Genomic DNA, 15,980 nt, shown 5'->3' with positions numbered 1-15,980 from the left:
TCTTGAGAGTCCCTTGGACTGCAAGGAGATCCAACCAGTCCATCCTAAAGGAAATCAGTCCTGAATATTCATTGGATGGACTGATGCTGAAGCTGAAACTCCTTTGGCCACCTGATGCGAAGAGCTGACTCACTGGAAAAGACCCTGATGCTGGGAAAGACTGAAGGCGGGAGGAGAAGGGGACGACAGAGGATGAGATGGTTAGATGGCATCACTGCCTCGATGGACATGAGTTCGAGCAAGCTCCGGGAGTTGGTGATGGACAGGGAGGCCTGGTGTGCCGCAGTCCATGGGGTCGCAAAGAGCTGGACACGACTGAGCAGCTGAGCAGAACTGAACTGCCTCAGTTTCCTCCCGAGCCAGTAGGGGTGACTCCGCCCACAAGGTGGCCCCGCCCATCAGGCTCTCCTCCTGGGTCCCCTGACCCTAAGCCCCTGCCACTCATCTCAGTCAACCCAGATGTGGGCGGCAGAGTGAAACTGGGCCCGGAGGACTTACAATAAGCTGCAAAGGCTGACCCACTACCAACAGAGAAGGCTGCCTGGGCCCAGGGAGAAGCCGCAGAGCAACAGGGCAGGAGCTGTGACAGGCAGGGGGCCGGGGAGGTGCCATAAAGTAACTGGGTCCTCTTGCCCCGTCCACTATACAAGGAGGGTCGGCGGCTGGGCCAGGGCCACCCACGGGGGGAGCAGAGCCACGCTGTGTCCACAGACAGCCTGGGGCAGCTCTGACGTGAGACAGCGGAGCAGCCTGGACACGTGGAGGGGGCGGCACAGGTCAGCGCAGGGCTGGCTACAGGAGCCCGAACACCGTCCACAGGCGACCCCGGAGAATGTGCCCTGTGCCCACGGGGCCGGGGGGGTGGGCCCTGCGTCCAGGCTCCGGGCACTGCCAGGCAGGGGGGCCACCCGCACACCAGCATCTGCAGCCTCACCTCCGCCAGCAACAATCCCCTCCAACGCAGACGTGGCCAGCCGGTCTGTGACCGCGAGGTCCTGGGGGTCCCCCGAGGTGCACACCCAGCGGAAAGGCCCAAAGCCCTGGGAGAATATGTCCCTGCAAAGGCAGACGGCTCGTCACCGGGGGGTGGGGTGGGGGGTGGCTTTCGGGCTAGCCGCAGCCCCAGGAGCTGGGATCGGCACGGTTCAAGGTCAGGGAGACTGCAGATGCTCCAGAACTGACGGGGTGAAGGCTGTGCACGAAGTACGGGGGCCTGTGTCGTGAGTCGGAGCGTCGGCGACCAGCAAGGTTGCCGGAAGCCTCTCAACCAGCACGTGCAGCAGTCCCCGCCCTGCCCGCCCCCTCCATCACCACAGCGTCCCTCCCAGAGCTGCAGCTTCTCTGGCTGCTGGAGCAGGGAGCTGGGACACAGACAAGCAGAGCTTCCCTAAACCGCGGTTAGAGACCACCCGAAAACCAGGTGGGAGTGCACAATAAACAGAAACTCGGCCCGTTTGCTGGGACCTTCGAGGGGGCTCCAGGCAGAGGGGCGCAGGCCCTCCCTAGGCTTCGTGCCCACCCAACCTCTGCTGGGCTCCATTCCTGTTGCCCCTGGGGAACCCCCCCCCCCAGCCTGTGGTCGAGGCCCCACTCTGGCCCTCTCCCCTCCCACAATGAACCTGAGAAGGGTGCTGGCCTCTCTCACCCGCTCCCCTGCCCCCTCCGAGGTCCGCTCTGCTGCACACCCGGGGGCCTCATGCCCCACCCAGCTGCCCCAGCGCGGACTCCACCCTGTCTTCGCTCTGCAGCAGCTGCCCTGTTCCCGCTAGTTCAGGCCCCCGTCGGCCAGGAAGGCGCAAGGGCTGCAGGGACGGGGCCCTTGGCCACCCGCTCGGGGCTGGGGCGCCCCCGAGGGTTGCGCAGCTCCTCGGCCACAGCGTCCAGGGCCTGGTGGGGGTCAGCCCTGAGCTCCCGGAGGTTAGGGTGCTCTCCGGAGGTGACCTCAGGCACGGCCCCCACCCCCTGTTCTCTCCCTGAGACGCTGCACAGACTCTCACGTTTTCAGCTCCTCTCCCCCTGCCCGCTAGGGTGGAAACCCCATGACCGGGGCCGTGGCCACCTGGTACCAAGCGTAGGTCTCAGCAGGCGGCTTGAGCAGTGTGAGCATGTCTGCGGACCTGCGTGTATAAGGACTGACGCTGGGAGCGCCCCCACTCACCCCATGATGTGCTGCACGTAGGAGGGGTAGCGGAACTCTGTCCTGTTGGCGCCCGGCTTCCCCACGTCGGCCCCTGTGCGCACAGACGGGCCCAGAGTCACTGGGAGAGACCGAGGCCCGGCGAGGCAGAGGCCTGGCAGGGCCACCCCCAGAAGGCATGCCAGGACCCGTCCTGCTGGCTGCAGCGGCGGCCGGCCAGGCCTGCAGCGAGGCGAGTGTGCCCGGGCTCCCTCCTGCCTCCCTCACCAGCTCTCTGGGCTTCCAGGAGGAAGGCGTTGCCATAGTCCCAAAAGAAGAAGTGCTCCCGGGCCAGCCTGTTGATAGCTGAGACGTGCCTCCGCAGGCTGCAAAGGAGCGGTCAGCAGTCAGCGCAAGCGCCAGCACCACTGCCCGCCAACACCTCCGCTCTCAACTCTGCCCTCTGCGGACTCCTCCCCATGGGACTCCTCCCCTCCTGACTCCACCCCTTCAGACTCCTCCCCTCCGGACTCCACCCCACTGGACTCCTCCCCTGCTGACCCCACCCCTGCCTGCTCCACCTCCAGCACCTCCCCTGGGGAGGTGGGAAGCCCCCCACCCCTGGGGTTCCTCAGAGTCTCTCTCACTTCAGGGAAGACCCTGCAGGCAGTCACTCAACCAGTGCCTACAGGTCCCAGCCAGCCAGGCGCGGGGCCCAGGCTCCGTGCTGAACAAGCAATGACCTCTTCTGGAAGCGCCTCGGGCTCCCTCTACCAGCATCTACTCAGCACCCAGAGGTGCTGGAAGCTGCCCCCAGTGTTTTGCAAATGTCACCCCAGTCTATCCCCAACATCCCCATGGAACAACGCACTCATGACCCTGTCTGACAGAGGAGGGGACAGAGGCACAGAGAGGTTAAGGGTCTTGCATAAGGCCACACAGCTGGTGGTGGGAGAACCAGGCAGAGGACGGAGCCACCCTATCCAAAGCCCCAGCAGGCGGTGTGTGCCCCCACCCCTCGCGCGGGCAGCCCGGGCCCACATCACCTCTCCTGGACCAGGCCTTTGAAGGCAGTGGGGTCAGAGGCCATGAGGCTCTGGGCCTCTTCGAAGCCCAGCTGCACAGGGTAGTAGCCACCATTGAACGGGTTGTGGCAGGACGTCTGGTCAGACCCCAGGTCCACCAGGAGTTCCCCCGTGGTGTCCAGTTCATGGACCAGGCGCTCCCTGCGGGGAGACGGCCGGTCAGGGCGGGTACTGCCAGCGCCCGAGCTCAGGGTCCATCCAGGAGGGCACACAGTATTCCTGGCCTACAGGCCCCGTAGCCAGGCATGGGGCTCATCTGCACCCCGTGGCCGGGGTGGGGGGTCTGCCGTGAGCTCTGCCAGGGCCATGACAGCCAGGAGCGCCGGGCCAGCATGGGGACTGCGGCCAAGGGCTCACTGGGGGTCCTCAAGGCAGCCAGCTCCCCACTCACCAGAGGGCCACCACGTTGCCATGGTAACCAAGGCTGAGCACCTCCTTCCTCTTCCTCGCTTCCCTGCAAGGGGCAGGAGCAGGACAGGCGGCCCCGTCACTCCTGCCCAGGGCAACACCCCAACATCCCGCACCCCAGTGCCCAGCTGGTGAGGACGCAGAGGCCCGGGAGGCACCCAGAGCACCGCGTGAGTGTGTGGCTGGGGACCCATGAGGCCCCTGGCCGAGGGGCACAGCGGGCCGGGGGGCCCTCACTGAGGACTGGCTGACAAAGGTGCAGCCCCGGCCTGCTGTCTGGGGGAAAAGGAGACCTGAATACACGAAAGCGGCTGCGGAAGCGTCTGTTACTCTGATTTGGACTTGTGTGTGTGTTTCTGTGTGTGACTGTGGGGGTTAAGTGCCCAACCTTTGCGTGAGTGACAAAAATTCAGAGATGACAGAAACGGCACAGTGGTTGGACATGTGTGAGCATGTGTGTGCCCATGAGCATGCAAGTGTGTGTGTGTGTGTGTGTGTGCACCTGTGTTCAGATGCACCCACAGGGTCATGGCCAGATCAGGTTAAGACCCTCCCTGCCACACAAGGAGTTTAGAATTTCTCCAGTAATTAATGCAGTGTTTTCAGCAAGTTTTCAAAGATCTGTGTCAAAAGAGTCTCCAGTCTCAGTAATGGGAGTATTTCTTAAAAAGTGTCACCTAAGTCCCCTTGCACCCCTGGGCAGGTCTCATCACAGCAGGTGAAGCCGTCTGTGCCGAGGCGAACTCCCCCCACAGGAGGTGCTCAGCTCCGCAGAGCAATCAGCTGAGAGAATGCTTCAAAGACAGCATCTGAGGAGCGGCCTCCTGGTGGCCCTGCCTGTCCCCATTGAGAAATCTCAGCAGACGGCACACAGCTGGGAAGGGTCCCGGGACCCTGCACCAGCCTTGGTCCCCGTGGGGAGGAGCCGCGGGTCCAGACGGATCCTGTGGAGGTTCAGCAGCTCCGAGCAGCGCCTCCCGTGTGCCAGGCTCTGGGCTGGGCACTGAGGCACAGAAGGGAGAAAAGTAAGACGTGGTCTTTGCCCAACCGTAGCTGAGCGGAGGGGTCACCCGCAGGACGACGGATGTCCGTGAGACCGCGTGTGTGGGCAGCACAGACGCACCGGGCCACTCCACACTCCCAGGAGCCAATCATTCCCAGCCCACTCTCCCCCACGCCAAGCCTCGCACCTGAGTCTTTCGATGCAGCGGTCCAAGCTGTCAGTCACTTCCATCAGCCAGCCTTGCCGGTGGCGTTTCATGAGGGCCGCGCCATCCACCTGGGGCCGCAGGGCAGGGGTGAAGATCACCCCCTTCCCAACAGGGCGGGGCGACCCTACGAGCTGCTGTGAGCCGCCTCCTGCCTCCACGTCAACAAACCCGGATTTCACTCAGGGAGACGCTCTGCTCCCAGCTAATCCCAACTGCCCTCTCACGCCTTCCCTCCATCCTTGTAGATGACAACATCCATGTGAGCCCGTACTGACCAATGTGGTAAAACGAGTTTCTAAGGCGTTATTTTTCTGCTAGAGTCAGCCATAGCTGGCATTCCCCCTTCTGTCTGCCTTGAATATAGATGAGGGGGCTAGAGCTGGGGAAGCCATTTTGTATCCAGGAGGGAAGCTCAAGAGACTCTAGAGATGTTGGCCCTCGCCCACTCTTCCCCCTGACCTGACAGCTCTGTCCTGATGGCGGGGGTCTCTGCTCACTTATTCACAGGTTTACCATCTCCCGGCTGGACCCCAGGGCCCCAAGGCAAGGGAGGCCAGGTCCTGGGAGCGTGGGTCCTGGGACCGTGGCTCCAGGCCCAGCAGTGATGGGCACTTGGAAGGCAGGGGTGTCTGCCTTGCTGGGATGGGAGGGCAGAGGCAAGGGCGGCAGGGGGGCTCTCGAGGGGGCGGGGGGCTGCCCCTGCGGGCTCACCTCTGCGATCACACCGATGCACCCCACGATGACGGCAGCTTTGGCCTGAGCCCCGCTCATGCCGCCCAGCCCGGAGGTGACGAAGACCTTGCCGGCCAGGTCCTGGAGCCCCAGGTAGCGCCGCCCCGCGTTCAGCACGGTGAGCTGTGGGGGAGGAGGGGTCACCACCCTCACTGGGTCACCACCCCCAGCCCCGCGGCCCCGCGGCCCGCCGCTCACCACCGTGCCGTGGACGATGCCCTGGGGGCCGATGTAGCAGTAACTGCCCGCCGTCATCTGGCCATACCTGCCCGCGGACGCAGGGGTGTGAGCGGGTGCTGGGCGTCTCCCCGCCCCACTCCCCGGGGTCTGCGGCGCCCTGTCGCCCCCACGTGCATCGCGCATTCTCCTTCAACAACCAAAGGAGGCACTGGGAGTCCACCTGCCAAGGCAGGGGCATGGGTCTGATCCCAGGTCCGGCAGGATCCAGCGTGCGTCAGGGCAGGTGAGCCAAAGTGCTCGAGGGCCCGGGAGCTGCACCCACCCGGGCCCGCGTGCCCCAGAGCCACCACACAAGCAATCCCTGCTCATGGCAACTGGAGGAAGCCCGCACACAGCAACACACCCGCACAGCCAAAGATGAGTTCATTAATTAATCAAAACAGAAACCTGCAGAAAAGGTCAGTCCCCTAGTTTCTGGCAGAGTCGGGGCACAGTGCTCAAGGGGTCGCTGTTGTTTACATAAAGGGCCCATTCCGATGACCAGGCCGGCGGGGGCATCTCCACATGTCAGCACCCAAGGTGAGCCCTGTGGCAGGCTGCAGGAGCCCCTCTCCCTGCCGGTCAGCGGGCGGCTCGGTGGGCCACAGAACAAGGCTCCCGGGAGCAAGCCCCCGGCCTGCTGAGCCCTCTAGGCTAGATCCGGGGAAGGAGGCACCCACGTGCCCCACGTGGTGGCCATTCAGCACTGGCATCTTTGGCCACGTGATGGGAGGCGAGAGTGTCTGCGCTCCCCAGTGACTGTGAGGACCCGGTCCACCAGCCCCCAGCAGCCTCCCCGGCCCCCTCCCTCCTCTGGATTGAGGGCGGATCCTGGATCTCACACATCCAAACTCCGAGCCAATCCCAGAACTTGGGCCAAGCACAGGGCCTCTGGGAACCTCTGCTTCCTCTTCTGATAAATGGGGCGTACTTATCCTTGCCATGCAACCTTGTGTGAATAGGACGATTGTGCCAACACAATACCCACCCACCAGGGAGGCGGTAAAGCCCGCCATGGGGCATGCTCCCCCAGGGCCGTGCTCCCCGGGGCCCCATCCACTCCCGCGGTGTCCCTTCATTTGCACACAGCTCAGGGGCCAGAGCCATCACCACGCCCCCTTTGCAGCCAGGACCTGAGTCCTTGCAAAAGAAAGTGAAGTCGCTCAGTCGAGTCCGACGCTTTGCGACCCCGTGGAAGGTAGCCTACCAGGCTCCGCCGTCCATGGGATTTTCCGGGCAAGAATACTGGAGTGGGCTGCCATTTCCTTCTCCAGGGGATCTTCCCAACCCCGGGATCGAACCCGGGTCTTCTACATTGCAGACAGACACTTTATCGTCTGAGCCACCAGGGAAGCCCCCTTGCAAAAAGTAGGATTCAAATTGCACATTCGCTCACTCACACATGTATGAAAATTGCAGGGACATCCATGAAAATGAGCAGGAAATGTGTAAATACGGAATCTCGCTACAGAGCTTTGATGGTGAGGGCTTTTCAGAGCTGAAGTCACCATCTCTGTGCCGTTTTACCACAGGGCCTGGCCAAGGCTACAGCATGAACCACAGCACTTACATGGTTACCCCCATGGCAAAGAGCTTCTCGTACTCCGTCCTGGAGGAGTAGCTGGGAATAACCTGCAAGAGAGGGGTGGGCAGAGGGCTGGGGGCCGCGCCCTGGCTTTCGGGGGCGACGGCTTGGCAGGTGGGTGGTGGCTGGGCCTCCCCGCGGCCCCGGGACCCACCATCCCATTGGTGATGACCAGCCTGGGGGCCTCGGGGCTGCTGGGAAAAAGGCCAAGCGGGTGTCCGCTGTACATGACCAGTGTCTGCTCCTCGGTCATCTGGGCCAGGTAGGACATTGTCAGCCAGAACTGCCGGAGAACGAGGCACAGGGGTGGTGAGGGGGTCCCCACACTGGCCCCAAGTCCCACCACGGGGCCCCCCACTCCCCTCCAGGGGCCCCACCGCAGGACCTCTGACCTCTGGGATCTCGGGCATCAGGGAGGCAGAGCTTGAGCCCCAGGGCCAGTCTGCCAGGTGCTTCCAGGCCGGAGGCCAGGGCAGAGTCAGGTGGTGGACAGGCCTGTGGTGGGCCCGCCCCTGCCTGCCCACACAGTCCGGGGCCCATACCTGCGCCCAGTTGCTGAACACCTGCCCATTTCCTCCGTAGGTCACGAGCTCCTGGGGAAACTGTGGAAGACGCGGGGACGCCTGAGATGGGGGCATGGGGAAGGAGGCCTGCAGCTTGGCTGGGCTCAGGGGTCATGGCCCCCCAAGTGGCCGATGGCCCTTGGAGGAGGAGTGGGGGGCTGGGGGGTGACCCAGTCAGGGCTCAGCAGAGTGCTTGCATCCTGGGACCCTCCTGCCCTCAAGTAAACTCTCAGGTCCCCTCGAAGGCTGTCCTCTCTCGAATACAGGTGCTGCAGGACAGGCTGGCATGCAAGGACGCCAGGACAGGCACATGTGGCTAGACCCGCGTGGACCAGCACGGCCACAGGCTGCTGTCAGCAGCCTTCGTGCCTTGAGCCAGGGCCTGCATGACAAGCTCTAGGCATGACACCCACCGCTGGTTTCAAAAACTTGGTAGGAAAAAAAAACACTATAAAATATCCTGATTTTATATGATTACATGTTGTGATATTTTGGATATACTGCAACCAACCACAGTATTCAGCCTGTTCCTTTTCAGTTTTCACGTGGCCACCTACTCCCGTGTTCTGGCCTGGAGAATTTCATGAGGAGCCTGGTGGGCTGCAGTCCAGGGGGTCGCAGAGGGTCGGACGCATCAGGTGCAAAGTGACACCTTCTGAGGCCAAGGCGGCTGTCATGGTGCCGGTGCCAGGAGGCGGTGGCCAAGCGGGGGCGCCCGAGAGGCGGCGACGAGCCCTCCCCGCACTGGCTTTGCAGCCCCCTCGGGGCTTCCCTCATAGCTCAGTGGGTAAAGAATCCGCCTGCAATGCAGGAGACCCGGGTTCGATTCCTGGGTCGGGAAGATCCCCTGGAGAAGGGACAGGCTACCCACTCCAGTGTTCTGGCCTGGAGAATTTGGGGTCGCAAACATCTGGACAGGACTCAGCAACTTGCGTCTACATCGCGTCTGTCACTGCTTCCAAGTAGAAAGCTCGCGGGTGTTGCGACGTTGGTTTCCTGCTGCCGACCCCGCCCGCACTTCTGGGCCGTTACCTGTGCCACGGCCGGGTCCAGGTTGTTCATGATCATGAGCATGATGGCTGCAGCCGCCCTTGTCCGGCAGGGGTACCGTTCCACTGGGTAGGCCCTGCAAGGGGTCCAGCTGCCAGGCCAGTCGAGGGGCGGGCGCCTGGAAGCTCGGGTCCCGCCTCGTCCCGGCCCGGCCCCCGGCCCTGCCGGCGTGGACGGCCAGCCCGGGCATCAGCAGAAGGCGCCCCCACTTGGAGCTCCCACCAGCAGGAGGTGCTCTCGGCCGGCCCCGCCCCACCACTGGACAGGCTCCAGCCCAGAGGAGGCGCACTTCACAGCAAGGCCTCTGCTCCAGGGGGCCAAGCCGAGCCTGCGGCACTCACCTCATCTCCAGGTCGGGGCAAAAGCGGTACATGTAGATGTGGCCGTAGAGCCGCAGCTCCTGGGCAAACTCGGGGGCCAGCACCTCCTGGACATCCGGGGGGAAGTAGCGGAGGGCGTTCTTCAGCGCCAGCTGGCGGGGCATCAGTTGGGGGGAGTGGTGAGGGCGGCAGAGTGTGTGGGCTCCAGGCCAAGCTCTGCCCTCCTGGATGTGCCTCTGCTCCACTCAAGAGACCCAAGGCCCAGCCCCGAGACTGCCCATTTCACACCCCAGGCCCACTACCCTGTCACCTCCTGCAGGAGGCCTTCCCTGATTGCCCTCTGGTTCTCTGTCAGCAGCCTTCCAGGTCTTCCCTCTGCATGCTCACTGGGCACCAGGCTGCTTGAGAGGGACATGGCTTGTGGCCTGGGCTACAGTGGGAGGTGCTGCCTGCCTCCCTGCATGTTCTCCCCTCCCCAGGCTGAGCATCTCTGCATGCTCCAGGGTGGGTTTGTCCCCTTGGTTCTCAGTCTCCCCTGGGCTCAAGGAGGGTGGGAGTCCCACCAGACCCCCCTCCCCCATGCTCTCCCTCCCAGCACCCAGGAGGAGCCTGCAGACCGGGAGTGGGGTGATGCCCGGGTGTCAGGGGTGGACACTGAGGCCATGCATTCAACCAGCCAACCCTGCAGAACAAACTCCTTTAGGGGGCGTGACAAGGAGCTGGTGTGAAAGTATTCATTCAACACACATCCACCGAGGGGGCAGGGAGCTCGAGCCTCAGACAGGCTCTAAAAGGCGATGGCAGAGGTGGCCGGAGAGAAGCCTGCAGCCTGGCCTGGGCCCTGAGGCACCAGCTCGCGTGCAGGGCAGAGGGCCGGCCCCGGAGACAGAGAGCGCCGGGGGCTGAGGACAGAGGCCGGCGGGGGGCGGGGGGGGGGACAGCCTGACCTGTGCGCCCCAAGTCCAGCACCGCACATCAAGGATGCCCCTGGGGGCCGAGGGGTGCGAGGGGTGGGCGGGGGAAGGATGATTCGGGAAGGAGTCAAGGGCGAGAAGGGCAGCGGGGAAACCCCAGCTCAGGAGTGAGGGGACTTGAAAGGTTTGCACGGCAAGTGCCTGGGTGACTTCAACGTGGAATAAAAGCTCATGGTTCCTGCTCCCTGGGGAAAAGCGATCAGAAATGTGTGTGTCTCCCTCGCAAAAGGTGGCTGGGAATCTGCCCACAGGGGGCTCCCAGGCTTACCCAGAGGGTCAGGCACATTGGGTGGGCCTACCCTCAGGGTCTCTGAGTCTAGTTTCTGGCACGAGGGAGCCACTATAGGAGGGCCTGTGCAAGTTACCTGCAGCGATGGGGCGGGAGGGGATAGGGTTAGAGGGCAGGCGGGGCCCAGCGTGAGCTGGAGGTCAAGCCCTTCAAGGTCATGTCAGGCCCACGACACAGAGACTGCGTGTTTTCTTTTTTTTAAATCAGTGAACAGCTTGTAATCAGAGCTTGCAAGTGAAAACAAACATTGACAGAAGAGTTTCAAAAGCAACACATCACAGGCACACACAATCACCCTCCCCGGTAGGGGTTGATCTTACATGCGGGCCCGAACATATCCCGCCGGACTCCGGCTCCCTCTGTTTCATTTTCTGACGATCTGATAGACTGGGCCTTGTCTGAGCCCCGCACCCCTGGAGCCCAGCCCCATGGGGTCCTGACCAGAACTGGGCAAAACTGAGGCCAGACCCGCCAGGTCCAGACTGTGGGTCAGGCTCTTCCCAGCGGGGCAGGGGGGGCTCTCCAGAGATTGTGCCCCGGGTCCCAGACCTCTGCACCCCAGTCTATATCCGCACACGCACCTCTCTGATCCCTGCACCCCAGTTTGTATCCACACACGCACCTCTCTGATGCCTGCACCCCAGTCTGTCTCCACACACGCACCTCTCTGATGCCTGCACCCCAGTCTGTCTCCACACACGCACCTCTCTGATGCCTGCACCCCAGTCTGTCTCCACACACGCACCTCTCTGATCCCTGCACCCCAGCCTGTCTCCACACACGCACCTCTCTGATGCCTGCACCCCAGTTCGTATCCACACACGCACCTCTCTGATCCCTGCACCCCAGTCTGTATCCGCACACGCACCTCTCTGATCCCTGCACCCCAGTTTGTATCCACACACGCACCTCTCTGATGCCTGCACCCCAGTCTGTCTCCACACACGCACCTCTCTGATGCCTGCACCCCAGACTGTCTCCACACACGCACCTCTCTGATGCCTGCACCCCAGACTGTCTCCACACACGCACCTCTCTGATCCCTGCACCCCAGCCTGTCTCCACACACGCACCTCTCTGATCCCTGCACCCCAGCCTGTCTCCACACACGCACCTCTCTGATCCCTGCACCCCAGCCTGTATCCAGACACGCACCTCTCTGATCTCTGCACCCCAGCCTGTCTCCACACACGCACCTCTCTGATGCCTGCACCCCAGTTCGTATCCACACATGCACCTCTCTGATCCCTGCACCCCAGTCTGTATCCGCACACGTACCTCTCTGATGCCTGCACCCCAGCCTGTCTCCACGGGTCCCCGACCCGCACACGCACCTCTCTGAGCTGCAGTCTCCTCTTTCGGAAGACAAGCGGACAGCACTCCCTCACACGGCTGCTTCGGGGCCCGGCCGAGTGGATGTGGTCAGCGCCTGGCACACATGGGCTGCACAGGGCCAGCGGCCGGAACGACTGTCTCCACACTTACGGCTTCCACGCAGGGCATCTGTCTGCCCCCAGCTTCGTGTGGGCCTGGCTCTCTGTGGGCAGCGGGCCGGGCAGCAGGCCAGCCCCTGCCCGACGCAGTGCCTAGAGGTGGCATTCAGCCTCTCTGTGACCAGGCCAGGCCTGGCTTCCCAGGTCCACACCCAGCTCGGGCCTACACAGGGCTCTTCCACCCCAATTTACTCTGCACAGACCCGTCTCCACGTGGTCACTCACGGCCTGCAGAATGGCCTCCTGCTCAGATTCCCCAGTCTGGGAAACTTGCCCCTGGCGCCAAGACCACCTCCTCCAAGAAGCCTTCCTCGGTTTCTCCTTTCCGCTGAGCTCTTTCAGGGTGTTGGCTCGGCACACACTCCTGTTTGCTCATTCAACAGACGACTCTGGCATCACCGAGGACCCAGAAGTGAGCCCCACTGAGCCTCACTCTCCAGGAGCTGCGGGCAGTGTGTCCGCAGTGGTGGGAGGTCCAGCACAGCCCCCTGAGGGTGGGGTATAGTTTGGGGAGAGGTCACCAAGAGCAGCTGCGTGGGGGGGGGGGGATGCCGGGGACAATTCTAACGGATGTGACAGGAATCTTCCTCCGCACCACGCACACTCTGCAGGCAAACAGAAATCTACTTACAGAAGCTCCAGGACTTTGGCCACCTGATGCGGAGAGCTGAGTCACTGGAAAAGACCCTGATGCTAGGGAAGATTGAAGGCGGAGGAGAAGCGGACGACAGAGGATGAGATGGGCGGATGGTATCACTGACTCAATGAACCTGAGTTTGAGTAAACTCTGGGAGTTGGTGATGGACAGGGAGGCCTGGCGTGCTGTGGTCTATGGGGTCACAAAGAGTCGGACACGACTGAGTGACTCAACAACAACTACTCACAAAAGAACTAAGAGGGGAGCACGCTTTCGTTCATCCAAACTTCAACAACACACTGATGAGGAACAGCCTCAAAAGAACCAGCCTGTGTGGACAGCTCCCACTTAGAGATTTAAGAAGGACACACACACAATCTTGTGTGCACCAGAATGTGTGTGGAAGGAGACACCAAAAATTAAAGAATGTTATAACACGTGACACATCTCTCTTATGACTACATTTAAAAGCTGATGTTGACATTCAAAGGGACATTTAAATAAAACAGAAAAGCAGCCCAGGAAAGTGTGAAGGTGGTGGCTGAGGACGCCATGCTGGGTTTGGGGTGGTCCAGGAGATGCCTGGGGGTCCTCCCGCAGGCGCCCCCCGGGACTGGACATGTGGCTCCTCCAGGGCCCTCCTCTCCCCCGACCCCACTGGAGGCCCTCAGTTCAGTCCCGCTGGGGCGCTGTCGGTCAGGGTCCCCCCAGACCCCAGCCACAAGCTGAGGGCTCAGGCCCACGAGACACTCCCACTTCAGCCCCTGATCGTACACCCCGGTCATCACCTATACTCGTGAGCAACCAGTAAGAACTGGGGGGTCCCAGCCCCTCGGGTTTGGTAATCTGCTAGCACAGCCCCTAGAACTCAGGACACTCTCTCCTTGGTTTTTGTACTGAAAGGACCTGAAGAAGGGTGAGCTGATGAGCAGGAACCCGGGGTGCGGGGGGGCTCCCAGGTGTGCCCACCACCCCAGCACTTGCTCCCTTTCAGACCCGGACACGCCGACCCTGGGGAGCGGCCTTGCAGTCTTTTGCAAGGAAGAGTCTGTCGCAAGGACTCATTCCCTCGTTCTCTGGCCTCCAGCCCTCTCCGGTGGATGGGGGTGGGGCCAAAAGGCCCAATGTGTAATCAGGGCTTGGACCCCGTGACCAGCCCCACCAGCAGTCCCCACTGCCCAGGGAACTGAAGTCGATTTAGGAGCTCGGTGTCAAAGACCGGGTCAAAGAGCAAATGCCAGCAGGAAGGAGGAGGTGCAGGGATCCACCTGCCCCTTTCTTCCTGGTCCCCAGGGCCCCTGCCCCCACCCCCAGGTCCCAGGCCATCGGGTGCTCCTGGGAGGAGCGGGCGGCAGGCCCCCTGGGCCCTGGTGGCCCAAGGTCGAGGTGATGGCGCCCACCCGTGACCTCGAGCCTCAGGGACCCTCAGTCAGTGGGGGCCAGAGGCCGACGCCCCCCGGGCAGCCGGGAGGAGGGAGGCGGGTGTGATGGAGGCTGGCACGGGGGTGCCCAGCCTGCGGCCACCCTCACCGGGAACCCCGAAGGCCAGGGTGGTGGGTGGCAGCTGGTGGGCAAAGCCCTCCCAGACCTCCCAGAAGGCAAGCAGCCCTGCAGGGCGGGGGGGCTCAGCTTCTCACCTGCTCCTCAGTGGGGCTGAGGCCGGGGGTCCTGACCGGGGCGTGGGGCACCCCGGCCCACCGGCCCCGGTTCTCCGGGAGGGGCCGCAGGGGCAGGCCGGAGCATAGCGCCTGGAGGCTGCACATGGCTGGCGGAGGCTGGGGTGGAGGCCCACTGTGTGTGAAGGCTGCGGAGAGACCAGGTGTCCTGTGTGGCTGGGCGGGGCCCTCGGGCCGCAGGCCCACCCCCTGTGGCCTTCTCTGGGCCCCGGGCCAGGGCGAGGGCCTGGGGTCAGGGCAGTGCGTCCAGGGGGCGGGGTCCTGGGTGAGGCAGGCGTCAAGCGGGGGATGCCGGGGGAGGGTCCGCGTGCCCCCTCCGTGGGGTGCTGGCCTGCGGGGAGTGTTTTCTGGGACACAGCGTGGGGAGAGGGGCTCTGGGTTGGGTCTGCCCGGTGCTCTCGGGGGCAGTCTCACCATGAGGGGGCGATGACGGGGGGCCCGTGACACTGACGGGGGTATCGAGTGTGGCCGCCCCGGATCCCTCCTTCCCCCCCGGTGGTGACACGTTGGCCGGAGCCCACCCAGTGGGAGTAACACCCCCACGGAGGGGCAGCTCTCCCCACTCTCAGGAGACCCCGTCGTCACCTCTGGGGAAGGGGGTGCCCGTTAGCTACCCTGGCTCCGGATGGGGCCCAGGGCCATTCACAGAGCCGGGAAGAGGCGCCCTAGAGCCCCAGCAGCCCCGGGTAGGGGCGGGCAACAGCCCTGGGTGTGGACCCAGCTCCGCTGCTGGCCAGCCCCGTGGCCTTGGGCGCCGTCCCAACATGCACGAGTGTGTGAACGCCCGCGCCTGGCGCGTACGCAGGAGGCTGACGCCTCTGAGTATTTGCACCTGGGGACACCGCCGTCAGCTGGACGCTCTGCCCCCGCGACCGGCCTGCGGTTCAGTGTCCACCATGTGGGGGTGCAGACCAAGCTCCGCGGGGCGCGGGGCCTGCCCACGGCCACACAGCCAGTCCTGCTGGAGCCGCCAAGGCTCTACGTCAAGCCAGAAGGACTCTGGGGCGTTTGCACTGTGCTCCACGGACAAACCAATTGAACAATGCGAAAGTGACAAGGCGCCAAGCAAGCCGGCAGGCCCTCAGTGTGTGCCTCCGGCCTCAGCCCCGGGCCCCTGACCCTGGACGTGGCCCGTCCTCTTCAGCGTCGAGCGCCCACGCTGGTTTCTGCCCCAGGCCCACGCCTGTCCGGGCCAGCCTCTCTTCCTCGCCCCTGCCGACCAGCACCGAGAGCCCAGCCCTGCCTGCCTGGCACCGTCACCAGGCCACGCTGGGACCCGTCTCTGCCAGGCAAGACCTCGTGCCCGGGGCCCTCAGCCCCTCCCCTGCGTTCCTTCCTCCCCGCTTCCACTCTCCTGCCCGGGGGCCTTCTCTGCGCCCCCTGACCGCTGCTCCGTCCACTTTCCACATAGGGCCGGCACCCCGAGCCCACCCGCTCCTGTCCATGCGCAGCCTCCCCCTGGGCCCCACCCGCTCCCTGCCCGCTGTGGTCCCCCGGGAGCCCCAACGTGGCCACAACGGGCTGGGAGCAGGGGTGCCCTGTCCGCCTCTCCGGCTTCTCCCTCCAGGGCCTCCTTGACAGCTGTCCACTGCGGGACGCATCTCGGCACCTGGCCCCTCTCT

The 15,980-nt window shown here is 63.7% G+C and overlaps 1 protein-coding gene across 1 annotated transcript in view; it reads right to left on the bottom strand.

The window, feature by feature from the left end:
- The window catches only part of UROC1 (urocanate hydratase 1), a 33,291-nt gene that overhangs the window by 13,966 nt on the left and 3,345 nt on the right, over positions 1-15,980 (bottom strand). The window contains exons 2-15 of the mRNA XM_043885629.1: positions 14,320-14,486; positions 9,311-9,441; positions 8,952-9,045; positions 7,899-7,958; positions 7,511-7,639; positions 7,342-7,403; positions 5,751-5,817; positions 5,532-5,675; positions 4,800-4,888; positions 3,593-3,655; positions 3,163-3,342; positions 2,405-2,502; positions 2,159-2,231; positions 935-1,056 (exon numbers count right to left, since the gene is read on the bottom strand). Coding sequence (XP_043741564.1) covers positions 935-1,056; positions 2,159-2,231; positions 2,405-2,502; positions 3,163-3,342; positions 3,593-3,655; positions 4,800-4,888; positions 5,532-5,675; positions 5,751-5,817; positions 7,342-7,403; positions 7,511-7,639; positions 7,899-7,958; positions 8,952-9,045; positions 9,311-9,441; positions 14,320-14,486 — 1,479 coding nt within the window. The remainder of the gene's footprint in view (positions 1-934; positions 1,057-2,158; positions 2,232-2,404; positions 2,503-3,162; positions 3,343-3,592; positions 3,656-4,799; positions 4,889-5,531; positions 5,676-5,750; positions 5,818-7,341; positions 7,404-7,510; positions 7,640-7,898; positions 7,959-8,951; positions 9,046-9,310; positions 9,442-14,319; positions 14,487-15,980) is intronic.

This window comes from Cervus elaphus, chromosome 24 (genome assembly GCF_910594005.1).
Source record: "Cervus elaphus chromosome 24, mCerEla1.1, whole genome shotgun sequence".
In the NCBI taxonomy this organism is placed as follows: Eukaryota; Metazoa; Chordata; class Mammalia; order Artiodactyla; family Cervidae; genus Cervus; species Cervus elaphus.
This window is presented reverse-complemented; position numbering and strand designations above follow the sequence as displayed.